Source organism: Pteronotus mesoamericanus, unplaced genomic scaffold (genome assembly GCF_021234165.1).
Source record: "Pteronotus mesoamericanus isolate MK-2021 breed Mesoamerican mustached bat unplaced genomic scaffold, CSHL_Meso_final contig_32, whole genome shotgun sequence".
Classification (NCBI taxonomy): Eukaryota; Metazoa; Chordata; class Mammalia; order Chiroptera; family Mormoopidae; genus Pteronotus; species Pteronotus mesoamericanus.
In genome coordinates, this window is record NW_026555134.1 from 1938276 (window position 1) to 1956482 (window position 18207).

The 18207-nt window shown below is 41.4% G+C and overlaps 1 protein-coding gene across 1 annotated transcript in view; it reads right to left on the reverse strand.

The window, feature by feature from the left end:
• The window catches only part of KIF13B (kinesin family member 13B), a 170511-nt gene that overhangs the window by 29449 nt on the left and 122855 nt on the right, over positions 1-18207 (reverse strand). Inside the window, exons 30-35 of the mRNA XM_054576032.1 lie at positions 17235-17359; positions 15797-15973; positions 13050-13142; positions 9232-9384; positions 8365-8442; positions 7046-7099 (exon numbers count right to left, since the gene is read on the reverse strand). Coding sequence (XP_054432007.1) covers positions 7046-7099; positions 8365-8442; positions 9232-9384; positions 13050-13142; positions 15797-15973; positions 17235-17359 — 680 coding nt within the window. The remainder of the gene's footprint in view (positions 1-7045; positions 7100-8364; positions 8443-9231; positions 9385-13049; positions 13143-15796; positions 15974-17234; positions 17360-18207) is intronic.

Here is an 18207-nt window from a genome sequence, read left to right on the forward strand (position 1 = left end):
CGCTCTCAGGGCTCTGCTAGCTTCCCGAGTAATTTTTCCCAGTTGGCATTCCCACACACAATGCTACTACCAAATCAGAATGAAAGCAATAGCTCTTACTGTCTCATATATTCAAATATCTCAAGTGAGAACATTTGAAAGGATGCACACAGTACCTTAATTAATACCGCCTTAGCCATATTGCTAGCCCTATCGGATAATGAAAAACGGAGACACATTTCACTTCATCCATCTACCTTAACTGTCACCTTACCCTTGAGCAATCTCAAATGCTAACTGTTCCCAGGTCTCGCCGACCAGACCCAAGGACACAGAGCGTCTCAAATCACTCTGGAATAGAAGGAGCTCTGCTTCCGAGGGAACAACAAATTTGGATGATAAACTGGGTACAACAGCCCTCCCTCCTCTCGGACACGGGCAGGCCTCTGGGGAAGCCCTCTGCTGGCATGACTTGCTCCATTCTCTGTCCCCTGCAGTCCCTGGCCCATCCTCTTGCCAGAAATGAAACCTGTGGTTCAGGGTCTGGTTATACACGCTGCCTCCTGGGGACAAGGCAGTTTGTGTCTTTCCAATAAATTGTGCCTGCCTGCTCTTCTAGAGTTATCCTCCCTTCACTGATACGCCAGGGCTGTGGAGGGGTGGGGACGGAAGCATCCCAGTTAAAGGTGCTTCACAGGGAGATGAACTCAGGACAACGAATAGAAAGCCCTTGGCCCGACAATGGACCACTGGATTGCTCTGCTCTTTTCCTTTGAGCTCCGTTCTCAAAGTAAAAGAGTTGGTGTCCCCCACAACCCCGCCTTAACTTCTACCATTGTAATCTACACGCTGCCACTTTGAATCTAAAAAGATAAATGTGTGATCTGTTTCTAACGTTCTGCCTGCCTGTCTATCAAACTTCAGAATCGGCCTAGATGAGGAGACGAGAGAGAAAAGCTCTGGCTTCAGTTTGAATCCCTACTCAAGCTTTGCACATTTTAGGGATTATTTGTGCTCCCAGGCTGAATTCAGGGAATAAAGCCTCTTCAAGGCAGCCGCTATCTGTGGAAGCACTGCGCTGAAAGGCGACGCTGAAGCAGGAACAACACGGGAGTCTCAGCCGACTCGAGAATGTGGCTTGGTCCCCTGCACACCCTCTCTTTCCCTATTACAGCTTCTCTGACAGAGATTCTTTGGGTTTTCTGAAAAGAGGTCTGTCTTTCATTGGGAAAATGACAAAGATGTAAATAAAGAGAAATGACATTCCAGATCCAAAGGTGGCTTCTCATGCAACTAAAGAAGTGCTCACATTTGGCATCAGCCTTTACCAATTAACTAACTAACTAATGGCAGTTTTCAGGAAGGTAACATGTCCAAAACACATAATTCAGTTTTGTTAACCAGATACTCATTAAAGCTTCTGGTTGCTTTTAATTGCTTCAAAAACACCAAGCAGAAGATGACAAATACACTATCTTACTAACTTATTAAAAATATAATTCCATCTCAAATGGCTTTAGAAATACCAGTATTTTAATGTTGACAGTGTCCCATACATTGTAAAAGATTTCACTGCACAGCCAGTTTTTAGATGAAGAAACAATCTGCTGAAATTAACTCTGCACCTAAATATGAGCCCATCTTGGTAGACTGGCCATAAAACATTTGCTGCTTCCCTGGCTTGTGTGGCTCAGCGGACTGAGTACTGGGCTGGCCTGTGGACCAAAAGGTTGCCAGTTCAATTCCCAGTCAGGGCACACAGCTGGGGTGTAGGCCAGGTCCCCAGATGGGGGTGTGCAAGACGCTACCAATTGATGTTTCTCTCACACATCAATGTTTCTCTCCCTCTCTTTCTCCCTCCTTCCCTCTCTCTATAAAAATAAGAATAAATAAAATCTTTTTTAAAAAAAGTTTGCTAAGTTTTCATTTGATCTATTAAAAACATTGCCTTAACAATCATGAAGAAATATCCAGTAATAGTAAACAACATCACTGCAATTAGGGATATTTTATATTTTTAATTGAAAAGCTTATTAAGAGTGATTTCTTGTAGGCCCTAAGGTGAATTTAAAAGTTGGGGGTAGTTAATATAATTCAATTTTGATGGAGCTCAGTGAAACAACTCCAATTTTAGTATGTGTCAAGCATCAGTAAATAAGGGAATGCAAAATATGACTGGCTAGAATCCAAGTGTTGCAGGTCACACTGAGGTGGTTTTCAGTACCCTCACTACTTCCTTCCACCTCCCCAATCCTATCAAACTCTCTGTTCCTGCCCCCCTGCCACACCAGCTTCCAAATGATTAATCTTTGCCATGACATTAAAACTGAAAATTAGGAGAGAAAGGGAGCCCTGAACCTACTCTGTGGCCATTCCCCAATTTTACACATTATTCCAGCTAAGCTGAGTGTTCCAACATCATACAGGGAAGACACGGCACATCAGACTCTTCCTTATAATCCTGATGGCAGCCATCAAGATCGGGGGGTGGACACATAGATTAATGTAAACAAAGAACCCAGAAAAAAGGGTATGCAAGTTTGCAAGGTAGATGTAACTAATATAATTATCATTTTAAATTATTTCAAAAACAAACTTTCTAGTATTTTAAACATCATCAAGTCCAGGGTAAAATTACATTTATGACTCAATTCTCTTGAATATTACATACTTTTCATGCAAAAAAAACCCAAGTCAGTCCAGCTGAGCAAAGTTCTGTGATGTCAAAAGAATGCTCAAAGCACTTCTGCCATTTTTTCACCCCCTCCCCGTCCCATACTTAAGAAAAGAACATCTTACAAGTTCTCAAATATTTATTTGTACTATTTGCTTAATACAAATTAACTCCATCTCCTCCCATCCCAGAGCCTTCTAAATTCAATATGATGCATTAACTCCTGGTCCCTTTGACAGATACTTTTACAGTCTTAGACCCAGTTAACAAGGAACATTTGAAAAGAATCATATGTACTGACAACCAAGATTATTTTCACATAAGGGTAAGAACAAAAAGAATTCGTAGTACAGTGTCAAATTTAGTCATCTTACAAAAACCACTTTTAAAAATACAGTCTTAGTCCCAAGGTAAAAGCAAGAGTGATAAGCTTTAGGTAGTAGGATACTACTTGTACCCCACTCATTAGGAAAACCTAATGGATTAATTACCTCTCCCTGGATCTCTGAAAACTGAAGAATGCAGGAAGTCCCCAAAAGAAAAGAAAAAACAACATGAGTCTTTGAGATTTTCCAAAACAATTTCTTCAGTAATCTTTCCTTTAGGATTTTATGCACAAGTTGTTAAGGATAAGCCAACCAGAGGCCTTCTCAAACCACTACATACAAGAGAACAAAAGCTTCTAATAACTTGAAAGGTAGAGAATACAATTTTTACATTTTAATTTATTTGATTTTTAAAGAGGTAATGTGGTCACATGATCCAAAATGAAATCATACAAAAAGGCACACGTACAGCGAGAGGCGGCCCACCGCTACCCCTGCCTGCCCCGTCTCCCCCAGATTCCGTCCCCCCCAGATTCCGTCTCCCCGCAGGCAGACAGGAAGTGACTTTAGTTTCTCCTTATCCTCCTACAGTTTCTTAAGGATATATAAGCAAATCTTATGAACAGTCACACACACTTCCCTCTTGTCCCCTCCTTTAATAATACCAACGGCAGCATACTATATCCGCATTTCATTTTTATTCACTTAGTATATCCTGGTGATATACTAATTTATTTACTAAATTTCCATATTGGTACCTGGAGGGGCTCCTAATTATTTTTACAGCTGCGTAGCATCCCATTTATTTAGTCGTGCATGTCGTGCATGTGTGTGCATACCCAAGTACAGATAAAATGTATTTAACCAGACTAAACCAAGGGACATTTAGTTTGTTTCTAATCTGCTGCAATTAAAAACAATGTTACAGTGGACACCCTTGTATACAGGCCATTCCGTATGTATATAAGCACTGCTGCTGTGTGAAGGGATTTAATAGGATTTGGATAATTTGTATGTCAATTAGTTTAAACACCACCTAATCTTGAGGAACTCTATTATGGGTAGCGTTAAGAACAAACTTTGAATTCAAGGCAATGCCATATTTGAAGATGTTGTTCACTGTTCCATTTAAAAGGCCACAGGAGAACTCTGGTTCTCGCTGCTAATGGTGATGGGATAGGGAGAGGTTCTTTTCTCACCAGCAAGAAAATATAATTTTAAGAATATTTATTTTCCTTAAAAATCTTTTAAGATGCTCTGCTTTGGATGGTAAAACTACTGAGGGGCCCCTCACCTGAAAATGAGGGCGCCACACTGTACTCCCCACTGAAGTGAGCCTGAAATCAAAGCTTCATTGCTTTGTATTCCTTTCACTTTGTTTTCTAACATCTATTATCCTCTATCACCTGAATTTCCTTATTCATTAAACAGGTGCACCCATAAAAAGCTGTCTTAGAACTGTTTTCCTCTACCTTTCCCCCAGCGAAAAGCAAACAGTCTCTAATTTTATGTGACCATCCTTTTACCCTGCAGATCTGGAAACGAGCAAGAAGTGAAGTGACACCCACAGGACAGGACGAGATGCTGATTAAAGCTCAGTTACAGGAGCGAACCTTTCAGGGCTTGTGGCTGCCGAGAGTTCAAAAGAAGACAAAAGGAGAGGCCCACGAGGAACTGGGAGCAAAGTCAGCAATGGGGCGCCGGCCCCTGTTTGCCGGACGGTGGGACTGCCGGGCGGGCATGGGGAAGGCCGAGAGAGGCCAAATTTTGAGAAAGACTGCAAACCGGGAAGGAAAGGGTATTTAACCCTTCTGAAGTGTCTGACAACTTAAACTACATATTGCAATAGAGTGGGGACACGAAGACATGAGGAAAGTCTGAGAGGAAGAAAGGAAGTCAGACTTCCCTCCTCTTCACTAAGCTTCCCGGGCACAACAAGAAATAAGAAATCAAGATGGCTCAAATGCATAAAGTCCTGGTAGAGGAATGAAAATGTGCCATGTTGTATCTACTTATTTAAATGACATGTCCAACTAACTTCTCCCCAATCCTTCACAGAAATTGCCCTGGGAAAGGACTCCAATAAACTCTTAACTGTCACACCAAGAATCTTTTCAGTCATCTTATGGTCTCTGAAGAATCTGGAAGGAGTCCTTCTCAAAATCCTTCTCGTTTCCAAGCCACTGGCTCTCCTCAGCCTTCTTTTCTCTGGGAGGACCCTCCCAGCCCCGCTGGCTGGCCTCGGCCCCTGCACTCGCCCTCACGGCTTCCCCTTTGTGACAGAATCCCTCCATTTCAGCTGTGCCCTGAACTCCCAAATCTGACTTCATCCCAGGCTTCCACATGCTCCAACTGACAGGGATACCTTAATGCCAAAAATTGAACTAAATTATTTTCTTCCCCAAGCCTGTCCCTCCCACAGTTCATCTCTGTATACAGTCACCGAGAAGCCCAGATGTAACCCTAGTCTGCTCCCTTGCTCAACCTCATTCTTCATGCCCACTGAGTTCTGGAGATTCTATCTCCTTATATATCATCAGTCTCTCCTCCTTTACCTTATCTCACCACCCTCCAATTAAAATCTTTTGCACACTTTGCATTGATAATGGCATACATTTGTACTGCATTCATTATTCTAATGTAATTTTATGGATCATAATCAGGAACACAAGTGGCGTTTAGATGAACTGTTAAAAAACACTCCTCCAGTTCAAATGTAAGCATGTACTGCCCTGTTACTGCTTCCGTGGCGCCCCAACTCCCCCATTACTCCTTAGCACCTAATGTCAGAACTTCTACAATAAGGCCCCTTTCCTCTGGGCTCTACCCTGCTGTGCGCCCTCTACTTGACTCACTACGCATGTACTGTCATCAGCGTAGCAAGCCTTCTCACCCCTCCACGCACAGCGCTTGCGCTTCGGTCGTCCCCTGCCTTGGGTGGACCTTATCTCCTTTTCTGCATGAAGCTTACAGGAGCTGTCTCCTCTCCACCGCCGCTTGATCCCCCCCCACCCCGCTCCCTCTCTACTCTACCCAGTCATGTTCCTATTACAGCATCTATGCTCCTTTATTCTATTTATCTGGTGTAAGTGAAGCATAGTGATTTTCTTTCCAATAGATACTATTATCTTCTTCATTTACACATAAGAAAACAAAAGAGAATAGAAAAGATGAAGAAATTTTGGCCATAATTTTCAAGAAACTTTAAAAACTTTCCATCTAGTTTATTTCTGAAAGATTTTACTCATATATATTATATTTTCTTCATTCTACATCCATCCTTTGAACAATTATGTCTGAAAAGTTTGTAATAATAGCATAATATAGGAATGCTGAATGTTTCAAAGTCAACATTCAAATGTTACCTACAAAACTGGTAAAAAAAATTTTTTTTAATTATATTTTGAAATGACTGTCTGATATCAGACTATTTTATATAATACCATTCACTTTTGACCTCCTCAAGGATTAAGATATCAATATAGAGCATGTTACACACATTTGAGAGTACCAACACCTAACCAGGGCCCTCAAAAAATAACAGACAAAAAACCATTAAAATGACATTTAGTTATAACAATTTCAAGAGATCCCTTTAAGTAAATAACAATGATTTATCTGTGCTTAAAACTCAATTAAGTTGGGGAAAGCTATATTAACAAATAAATTCCAGCTAACAGAATTTCTGTTCCCTTATTTTTCTTTCTTCTAACAAAAAAATACTAACTTTTAAGGTATACTGGTTCTTATTCCGCATACATTTTTGATCATTATATCCATATTTTACTATGAAAAATCTTACTTGAAGTTCCTTTTCTGACACAAATAGGAAGAATATTTTAAATAGAAATATGAACTTACTAACAAACTTAACCGCTATAAATTAAGAGTAACAAGAAGGTCTCTAAACTTGTGTTGACTGTCAGATAAAAAGAAACGAACCCTAAACACCCGCCCCTATATTTCACACGTCTGGAGGCACAGGAGCGCCTCTGGACTGCAAAGCGCAGGTGCGACCCTCGGGAAAGAGGCCCGAGGCTGACAGAAAGCGGCTGTGCGCGCTTACCTTGTTGCTGCCTAGACTGCAGGACGGAATGAGGTCTTGCCGGCTGCCGGACAGCTGAGGAGGGAAGAGAGGGCGATTAGTGTGTGTGAAAGTGCACACAGCCATGGCCCTGGGATTCAAGACTTTGAAAGCCAAACCAGCAGAATGTCAGTCAGACCGGGGCACCGAGGCTGTCGCAACCAGCGCTGCACACGTGGACTCGTGGCCTCTGGAACACTGAGGCACACATTTTTTTAACTGAACTGGTTATCAACAATTTTAAGATGGGGACTTATATAAGATCAGATATCCAGTGCTCACTGAGGCAACAACCAACTGGGTCTAAATAAGAGAGACTTCGTTTGTTTTCCCCTTCCATTTAAAGATACCAAGTTACTGGCTATCTTCCCGTATCCTGATCTTACAGGTCCGTTTCCTGGGTATGCATAGCAAAGGTATACAAACAATTTATTTTAAACCACAGGATTCTAATACCCAGTCTCTGCATAATATCAGTACATTTCAATGTATCCTTTTCTGAAGGAATGAGAAGACACTAATGTTGAGTTACAGTGATATTTCTTCATCTCAGAGAATGTTCCCCACCTTTCAGTCGGAGAGCATGAGTGATGCCATTCGGTCGCTCAGGGGCCACCTGTCACTGCGGTCTTTCAAACGCTAACACTAAGGGCCAGCTGTTCTTTATCACAATGCTTGTATTGTGGTTTTTCTTGGTGTAAGGTTCAGACAAAGGTATAATGTTCCTCATATCTATATCTTTATTAAAAGTAAGAAAAGGAGAGACAAATCACAGGGCCACAGCATATTTCTTTGTGAAGAATTATTTGTATGCTTAATATGTATATAAATTAAACATTTATATTTTCAAAAAGAGCAACACACTTAAGACAAACCTCACTTATTTTAATCATTTATACTACCCTGTAAGCAATTGAGTTTGTAACCTAGCCCAGACTTCTCAATTTAAAAATAATTAAGTTAAGCCCAGAAAATTCAGATGGCTTGCCCTAGGCACTTGGCTGGTTTGTTTTAGTTCAAACACCGAACTCCCAGTCACTGTGCTAGGCACTGGTGATAGAAAGATAAACGAGAAACATTAGAGAGGCACTTACATGGGTACTTCCCCCCTAACACTGGGAAGGACCGTGACAGAGGTACGCACAGGTGCTCCAGGAAGAGAACAGAAGCTCCTCGATCAGTTCAGAAAACACAATGATACCCGAGGTGAGATTTAAAGGATGGCAAACAGCTACTCAAGGAAAGAGGGAAGAGCAGGGAGGTCAGAAGCAGGGCACAGCATAAGGACTCCACGCACTCACTCTGTTCACGTTGGGAGAGCTAATGCTCCTCCTACTCAGCTTCCCTCTTCCTGTCAACTGCTCCTTCACTGCAACTTCCTGTCAGCCAGAAAACAGAGGAATACTACATATTAGAGACACACCCCAGAAGTAACACTATCAAAAGCAAGCTTTCAGCTACCTTCTTCAGACACACATTCCTGGTTCTGTAAACAAGGGCTCTATCTTCACGGGACTAACGATCCATCACAATCACTGTGGAAAACTCAAAGTTCGTTACACAGCTGGCAGGTCGGCGAGGCCGTTCTCCCCTCCGGCTACCGGCTACCGACATGCCCCCTGGAGCTGACCAAAGTCAATCCCGGAGAAAGAGCGTGAAAATTGGATAACTAATTTTTATTTTTCATTAGTATGTTGGATGAAAAAAAGGTCTCAATATTGCTAGGTAAAATGAGGTTTAGGGTTTCCCTAAGGATTAGGTTTACTGATGGCATTTCTGTTACCCCTTCTAGAAACCGCTCTAATGCTACAGCAGGCTTACCCAGCTGAGCAAAGAAGGGCCCACTGCACCTCATTACTGAATATTTCTTCAGCAACATTATTTCCCTGTATGAAGGAATTTTTAATATGATTCTTTAGCCAGCAAGAATTAAATGTTTTCTCCCATTACTTCAAGGCAACTAGGTACCGCTTAGTGTCTAGGAAAAAGCAACGTTCTAAATGTAGCTTTTGGATCTTCAAAGACTAAACTGGCAGGGTTAAGCTAAATTGCTATGCTCAACCTAAGCGGATGCTTGCTGAGTTTACGTGCAGCAGTGCTGTGAACTGCAGAAAGCCGCACACAGACACGGGCTCAGGGCACCGCTGCCCCCAGCCCCGCTGGCTGACCTGGCGCAGGCGGTCTAACGTGAGGAGGTTCTCCACAGCCAGCACGCTTCTGAGATATTTTTCGATATATGCCTCTGAGTCAGCAGACGCCGTGTTTTCAACATTAGCTGCCATTCTTGCTAATGTTTCTCGTTCCTCTACTCCCTGGGCATCCTGGAGAATGGAAAGTTGTATATTAAAATTAAGTACATTGCAGAAGAATACATTATAAAAGCTTCTTGATCTATGCAAACACACACACATACATACCAAGTACTGAGCTAACAAATGGGATGTATTCCAAAGTTCCATTTTAAAGTCAGCTTCAGGAGCTCAAAATGCATTTTCCCACAGAAATCCTGGTATAAATGGTGATTTGGTTGCCTTGTAAGGCTAGTTAAACAGCGTAGCTGAAACAGCACATTCTCAACAAAACTGTTCTCCATTTTATTTCCATTACAAACAAAGACATTACGGGTTAGAAAGGATTTGGTAGGCTAGCTGGAAATACAACCACCACAACATTTTAGGGACATACCTCATGGGGCAAGAGAGAAGAAATGAGAAGCTGGGGTGCTGGCTAGATAGGAGTGAGGTCCAAACCCCGGTCAGAGGCAGATGTGGGTACGGAGAACAAGGGTGGGAAGTAGGGCTGGGTTTCAACACTGGCTCTACACAGCCTGCTACAGACTATATGCGGAAGACATGTCAGCTGCTACCACGGGTCTTGAACCTCAACACTGGAGCGGCAGAGCCAACGGAGAAGAGAAGCACCTAGGCAACTTCTCACTGTGCTTTCTGGTACAGAGCCCTCTGACGTGGGCGGGCCATGCATATAAACAGGATATTCGCAAGTCAGGGAGAGAGTTTATGAATGTATTTAATTATTTCAAGCAAACTTGAGTCATAACAAATTATTCTGCTCAGGGAAAATCAGATATTTTATTTACTTGTGAATTTGTTATAATGTCAAAAACCATAAAATATATATCCGTATGCCACTGCATCTTCAGATGCCATCAACTTTAAGGGGGAAAAAAATCATTTATATACTTCTAAGGAGAAAAAAACATTCTGCCAATGAATTTTAAGATATCATCAATTATAAGACACGTTCTAACCTCAAAAATGTTTTTAAAATTTTAAATGGCATTAGAATAGATAAAATAAGAAACAGTTTGGAAGATGGCAAAACTTTTGACTCCTATAGTAATGCATCTGAGCCTTTTAATAACCCCAAAAAGAAGAAATCATCTTCATGTTGAAGATGAGGAAAGAGGAAGGCCGCATAATTAGCAAAAGAGGCTAGACTAAACTTCCATCTCCTGACTTCTGAAAGAGTGTGTATTTTCTTTCTTTCCTTCCTTCCTTTCTTCCTTTCTTTTTCTTCCTTCCTTCCTTCCTTCCTTCCTTCCTTCCTTCCTTCCTTCCTTCCTTCCTTCCTTCCTTTCTACTACGCAACACAATATTTTTTGGTGTCTGAAGAAAACAGACATTATCCTGATTTTCTAAGAAAGGGGAAATTTGAATTTTAAGAAATGCATATATCACCATGTTACCCACACACCTATCAGGATATAAAGCACTTCATTTGCCTCAGGAAGTTCATTTATGAGCTTCACAGTCAACCTCTAGCCTTCCTCAAGGCAAGATAATTTCTTTGGCCATAGATGTTAAGAGTTTTGCCTATTTTAGTTTCAAATGAAATCATACTCTTTTGTGTCTAGCTTCTTTCACTCAGCATAATGACTCTGAGGCTCATTCATACAGTTCCTTTCTTTGTATAGCTGAGTAAGATTCCACAGTATGGAGATACAGCAGTTAGTTTCTCCATTCATCTGTTGATGGGTGTTTGGGTTGCTTCCAGTTTCAGGTTACTCTGAATTCAGCTGCTGTGAATACTCCTGTGCAAGTCAATAAATATGGACACACACTTTCCTTTCTCTTGGGTAAGGACGTGGAAGTGGTATTACTGGGTCATGGGGTATCATTTTATACTACTCCCAACAGCAATGAAAGCATTCTTCTTGCTAATTAAAAAGAAAAAGGAGAAGATATTTCTTGTTGCCCTCTGGCCTATGACCACTTCTTGCCACCATAGCTTCTGTAACATGGATGATGAAAGGAATCTTCAGGGTTTTTTCATGATGAAATGGGTTTCTTAAGGGAATTTTTTGTTTTTAAAGAAAAAATAAACTAAGTATAGTCCTTACCCTGCAAGCTTTAAGTCTCACTTTCCCTTTCTCATTATCATCTGGCTTTGGCAGTATGAAAATAAAGCTTGCCAACTGAGATGCTTAGCTAATTATTAATAGGTAGCCCAATCACATGAGGATGTATGTTTATCTTTCAGCCAATTCGCCCACATTTATTCCCTTTTAAGCCATATTATCTGAAGAATAAAAACACTTTTAAAGAGGATAAGAAAACTACAAATAGGAGGGGAGAAGGGAGTGGGGACAAAGGTGAAGAGGGAGAAGGAAAAAGCGACGATGGTTCACTATAGCTGTCACTGTTTCTCAACTGCATTCAGACCATTTACAGAGTTAAGATCTGAAACAATTGGAAAAACATAAAAAACATTCAGATACAGAGAATAAACAGCAAGTCTCTAGTTAAATGCATAAATATACAAAGAGAAATCTATTATAAACCCAAGATTTTGCAGGTAGTCTAACTCTGAAAACAGACTTAACATTTGTTCAGCAGACTCCAAATTAAATAGTTCAACAGTTAATATTTACTGTGTGAGTCTAACACTTTGAATATCCAGGAAAAAACAAGTCACTATGTATGGCAATGTTTTGCAATATAAGAAATCTAAAATAAAGCCCCAATAGTGTGGCATCTTCTTACTCTTCCAAACACCAATCTCTGTATTAAAAGATATATTGTCCATCTATTGTTCAAACACTCAACAGAATCAATGAACAAACACTGAACCCTCAAGAAAGGGGAAGGAGGCCGATGGGGAGGGTGTGGCCTGGAGGGAGGGTTCACCCCCAGGGTCACATCCTGAGAAAGCATTTGTACCTCCTCACTCCCTCCCCACCTCGGTCTTGAGTGTGGCAGAGGGATGGCTCTCCTATCTCTCTGTCCACCTCTGTGAGGACGGCCCATTACTAGTGGCGCCAGTGCCCAGGTGAATAAATCTGTCCCAGTCAGGGATCAAATATTAGGAAGCACGTATAAACTGCATCCTCCAATAAGCTTCTATCCAGGATACTGTAAGCTCCATTTGTTTAATTCCTGTGAATATCTCACTTAATTTATGAGAAATAATAATAATAAAATAATAATAGTAACTATAATAGTAAGAGCAATTACAACTTACGGTTTGGCATGTACACAGCAATTCATATGCATTGTCTCATTTAACCTTAAACAACCCTCTTCGGAAGGTATCATTAACCTCATCTAATAAATAAAAAAATGGAGGCTCCAAATAACTTTCCCAAGTTCACTGCACTAACAGGTCAAAGAAACGAGATTTCTGTTTGACTCCAAAAGTAAACCCTAAATCCTCTGCTGCACTATGTTACCTCCCTATGAGAGTTACAATATTATCTTGTCTTTTAAAAAATGTATTATTTATTAGAATATAGTTGATTTGCTTTTCAAAACAATGCTCTCTTTTAACAAAATACTAAAACTAGAACCTTTAAAGCCACAGTACATTTTACTGGGTCAAGATTAGGAAATTCCTCTAAAAATCTATAGCATTTCCCTAAATATACATTTCCATTTAGAGCATATTTCTTGGGTAGGTGACTTTACAGGGGGTTAGCTATTTTTACATGTTTATTTTTATTAAATTCAAATTTCATGTGATCCTTTACCTCTGGAATATTGGAGACAATTTCAAAAGTCACTCCACAGCCTGGAATGGAACTTCGATGAGACATCTTTTTCAGAAGACTCTGAGCAAAACCCTAGAAAAACAAAATAGAAGGTATGGTTTCCCATCTCAAAAACTGAGTTTACATTAACAGAGCAACAACAGCATAAAGGATATTGCATTCACTCCAACCAAAAAGAAACGCAGCATATTTCCAATATACACAAGTTGAAATCCAAATCCCTAAATACAGGTTTCTCAGCTTTGTCTCAGTGCACAAAACCCATTTCAGATACCTTTGTGTCTACATGTGCACAGCGGATGATAGGTCCTTTACCCCATATGTGGAAAGAACAGACCCTACCCTCTGAAGCTGATACTAGGCCTCTGGTTCAACCCTGCTTAAAGGCTACAGAGGTAAGGCTGTTGACTTCTACACAATAAAATGACCTTCTAGCTCAGATGTAAGCAAGGGCTGGTGACTCTTACACTTTTTTTTTTTTTTTTTTTTGGCAGCACGATGGACATCTTGTACCATGAATATTGACAAGTTCAGGCATTAAATTCTTGACCAAAGCAGGATCGTTATGAAGAATGATTTAAGAGTGCATGGTCATTGTTTATGCTGACTGCGCTCCTTGCACAGTTAAGAATTGAACTGTTGAATTAATGCATAGATGACTCATTTGAAGATGCTGCTAAGACTGAACATCCTGTAGAGGTTGAAGAGAGCAGGGATGAGGGCAGAATACAATTGGTGAATAAAGATAAGAAGAGAGAATATTAAACTAACACTGAACCTTTTCCCTCATGCAAAAGGAAGCAGGAAATATGTGAAAACCTCCAAAGAAAATAGAAAAACCAAGCTGCCTGGTTTAGAAATACATATTTTTACAAACCTACTGAATAATTTCTATCCGATTTAGTAATCTTCAGTTAATTTTTAAAAAGATTTTAGCTTCTTAGAATGCAAAAAAAAAACACAATTATTTCATCCATTCACTCTCTCGACATCAGCCTTGCGGCGTGGAGCCACTGCCAGGCACAGGGGTCGGAGCACTGCAGTGGGTGCAGGGGGCGGGGTGGGTGCTGCTGTTATCTCCCTCCCTTGCTTTCTATGTCTATGGAATTACTGAAGCTGACTCGCATGTATTAGGGCCCCAAGGAAGTCCCTGTTCTTGCTATAAGAAATTAAATATCTGAAATTGGGAGGCAAACTCCCATGCCCTAAAGTACTATTATTTCATTCAGGATCAACTTGATATTATCAAATCTTTTCAACCAGCAGGGAAATGGGGTAAGTCCTTGTCCCTACAACAAAAAAATTTTTTTTTAAAAATAAAAAAAACTTGGTAAGAGCATGATGCACCCTTTCTGTTAAAAATTCTGGGGTGCTGGTACCAGGTCAGTCTTAGTGGCTGGCAACCAGGATCTCTAGTTCTGAAGTGACAAATAACTCTTCGAAATGCTCCCCAGGAACAGAGCGTCTTTTTCAGTCCCTTAAAGCCTCCCGAGAAAAGGGAGATGGAGAGAAGAGTGAATGGGAGGCAGACCGTAGGCATCTATGGCTAACCTGATGACCTGGTATACTGATGCTGGATGCCCAGCTAAAGAGCTGCAATTTTAATGGCATCACCACCAGTCTTCATTCCAAAGATTGATATCCGTGTGACATTTCAAACTAAAGATTAACTTTTAGGGATGGAGATTACATCTAGGACTCCATCAACCGTGATTGTGCTCTTTTAAATGAAAAGACTTATTTTCATCTGTCCTGGTTTGAGTCAGTATATTGAGAAGGCCTCCGAAGGGTGAGCACAGAGAGTTAAAAAGAATCCCTAGAGTCAGCCTTCCAAATCCTAGAGTTGCAAGACCAATGACAGAAATAGTTTCTATCCACCTCAAACTGTTCTAGAAAACCCCTTCCCATGGCACAGGGTCCTTCGTGATCTGGCTCCGGGGACAGCCGCCGCCCCGGCCTCTGGAGCCCTCCCTGAACACCCTTGCCTCCCTCGCTGCCTCCGCACAAGTGTTTCTCCGCTCCACGGAAGAGCCAACAGCTCTCCCCTCATCTGTAAAAAAGCAGTTCACATGTTACCCTTCTCTCTGAACCCTTCCCTCGCTTCCTCCGTCTGCCGCATCTCTTGTGCTTCTGCAACCTTCCAGCACATGGGGAGCACCTGCCTCAGGGCACCTTCGCAACAGAGCAGAGTCGCCTGTACATACATCTACACATGCCAGTGGGCACTGGCTCTGTAAGGACAGAGCCTGCTTCTTACTCACCTCTTACCCCAAAGCTTGACAGAGTACACTTTTTAAATTTATGAATCTGCCAGCAAGTGGAGATGACTGAAAGAAATGAAAGGTATGGAAAGCAAAGACTAAGAAACACAAAGGCTAACTGCAGTGAACCTTCTCATCTTGTAGACCCAGATGAAAAGTCAAAAATACAGCGAACTGCGCCTTGACAGGACTTTGTGACACCCCAGAAAATGGCTGCAGTGTGTGAACATGCAGTAAGAAAAGATTCGGTGTAACAATTTAATGCTGTCTGAGAGGAAGTCAGGATGACATGTTCTGGAACTGAAGCAAGCACAGTTCCAGGACAGGAACAGTTCCCTTGAAAAGAACAGCTTGATGCTTCCCAGTGCCTATGGGGGCAGGAGGCCAGAGCAATCACTCCACAGCCCCGCCCTCATGTCAGCTGTGCGATTCAAGTCTTTTCTTCAACTAGGGCTAACGACTCACCGGACGGGCTTGAACATTGACGCAGATTCGTTTGCGTAATACCAGCTGCATGTCGGCTGGATGGCTGAGCTGGACCGTCACCCGCACAATCAGAAACACTCGCTCATCCGTAGGTGTGCCTTTACTCAGCTGAGGACAATTGTGCACTGCCGAGTCCCAAGAAGCTTCTGCTTTCACCTGCACAGAAGATAGCAAGAACACACTTTTCCACCTTCTCCTTAAAACCTAAAGCCTCACAAGGAAACCTCTTGGCTTGGGCTGAAGTACTACGTGCTAAGAGATCTGACCTGCAAGACAGTTGAACGTGAGGATGTGGCCTCAATCACCCTAGTCTGCGGAGTGCAGAGGAGAATGTTCTTGGCTGGCTGGCTTTGAAATTTTTATTTTGAAAAATTGTCAAACATAAAAAAAAATAACTTGCAAATTCAGTACAATGACCTCCTTATATCTTTCATCTGTCTTCACCAACTGTTAAGATTTGCCACTTTGCCTTTCCTCTTCCTCACAACACATACACACTTATTATTATTATTAGCTAAATTGCTTCAGAGTAAGTTACAGACATATAACTCTACATCTCTAAATACTTCAGCAACTATCGTGTGAGAGCACGGTCATCCTCTGACTCAACCATAGGACAATTATCACATTTAGGAAATTTAACATCAATATAATACTATTATATATTGTAACCTAGAGTCTGTACTCAATTTTTTCAATTGTTCCAATCCAGGACCACAAACTACATCTAGTTGCCATGGTCCCTTTAGTCTACTTCTCCAGCCTTTCTTGATCACTCGTTATGCTGACTTATTAAAGAAGGGTGCAGGCCATCCGTCTTACAGAGTGTACCACAGCTGGGTTTGTCTGATTGTCCCCACACTGTTAGATTCAGGTTTTGCATCTCAGGCATACTCCTGAGTGATGTGTCCTTCAGAGCATCACATCAGCTTTCCTTCCTTAAAATAGTTTATAATTTTTCTAATATACTACAAATTTTTAAATGAGCCCCCATTGTATGCACATCACTCAGATTCACACACTATTAGGATTTTGCCACACTGGCTTCATTAATTTTTTTTCCGTTTTAAAAAGTCTTTACTGAAGAATTTCAAAGCAAATCCTAAGCATAGTGTCATTTCACCTCTTTGCTTCAGTAGCATTTCCCTAGGGAGTGGACCACGGCTGACCTGACCTACACGCACTAACCACCTTTACCAGGAGAGGAAGTGTGATGGTGAATGGACGTCATTGGATGGTCCACTCCTTTGGGAAGTGATTCCCTTCTTTCTCGAAGTCATAATGAAACGTTTTCATTTACATTTCTTGAGAAAATGTAAGCACTGAAATTACGACCTTGCTGACTGTTTCAAAATGCTCACGGAGAGGTTAAAGAAACTACTTTTCATCCAGTCCTCCCGAGTTACGTTTTATGTACCTCTCCATCGTGCTGCTTTACAATCTGTAATTCAAAGAACTCGTCCTCTTCCTCCCCTGTGAGGGTAGCATCCCATCCGCCAGCTTCTGGGTCATCAAGATTATCCTGAGAGCTGAAATCATCAGCTGAAAGCAAAGAAGTCCCATTAAGTACAAAGATCATTTTAAAGGATAACCTCTACCAGTTAAATTTCAAAGTGCTTAGTATTAAAATTCTTCCACCTCAAATTTCATTCTTTTGGCTCTAAAATCTTACACGACACAGATGATGACCATTAAACAGTTCACAGATCTTAGAGATGGAAAGTGCCTCAAGAAATTATCTTATGCCATCTCCTACCTTCATGCCTTATTTTCCATGAAAGAGTCAGCTGAAGCCAAAATACCCAAGGGGTTACTCGAGGTCAGTCCATAAACGTTAATGATAAGATTATAACCCAAACTCCCTATCTTTTAGTGCACTGAAGAAATGAGAAGTGAGAGTGATTCCAATTATCTGACAGTTGAGTTCAAAAAAATAATCAATTGGCTACATGAACTAGAAACTGGAGGGTGGCCCCATGGCTCTCCTAACTCCCTGTCCATCATAGAGCTTGTATCTTTTTTAGGATGTGGACTCAGGCAGACCAAGAATAGGCCGAAGGCTGACCAAGGTCCCGATCATGTCTAGGAATATCCATACTAACAGATACTAACAGGTCTTCATTAGATTTAGTCTTTTCCACTTTCTTCCCCTGCCCCCCACACACCCCTCTCCTCCCCTATCCAGGAACCCAACATCAGACTTGGCCCGAGTCACCCTAACACCCCAAGCCTCAAGAGAACAAGGTAGGAGAGAGCGCTGCAGCAATATGTGAAAACCCCATTAAGTGGACAGACAGCAGAAGTGGATCTGCCATACGTCTAAATAAGCTAAGGGGTACAAGATGCTAAAAACCTCAGGTACCATAACTCACTTCCAGCTAGGTGAAGGA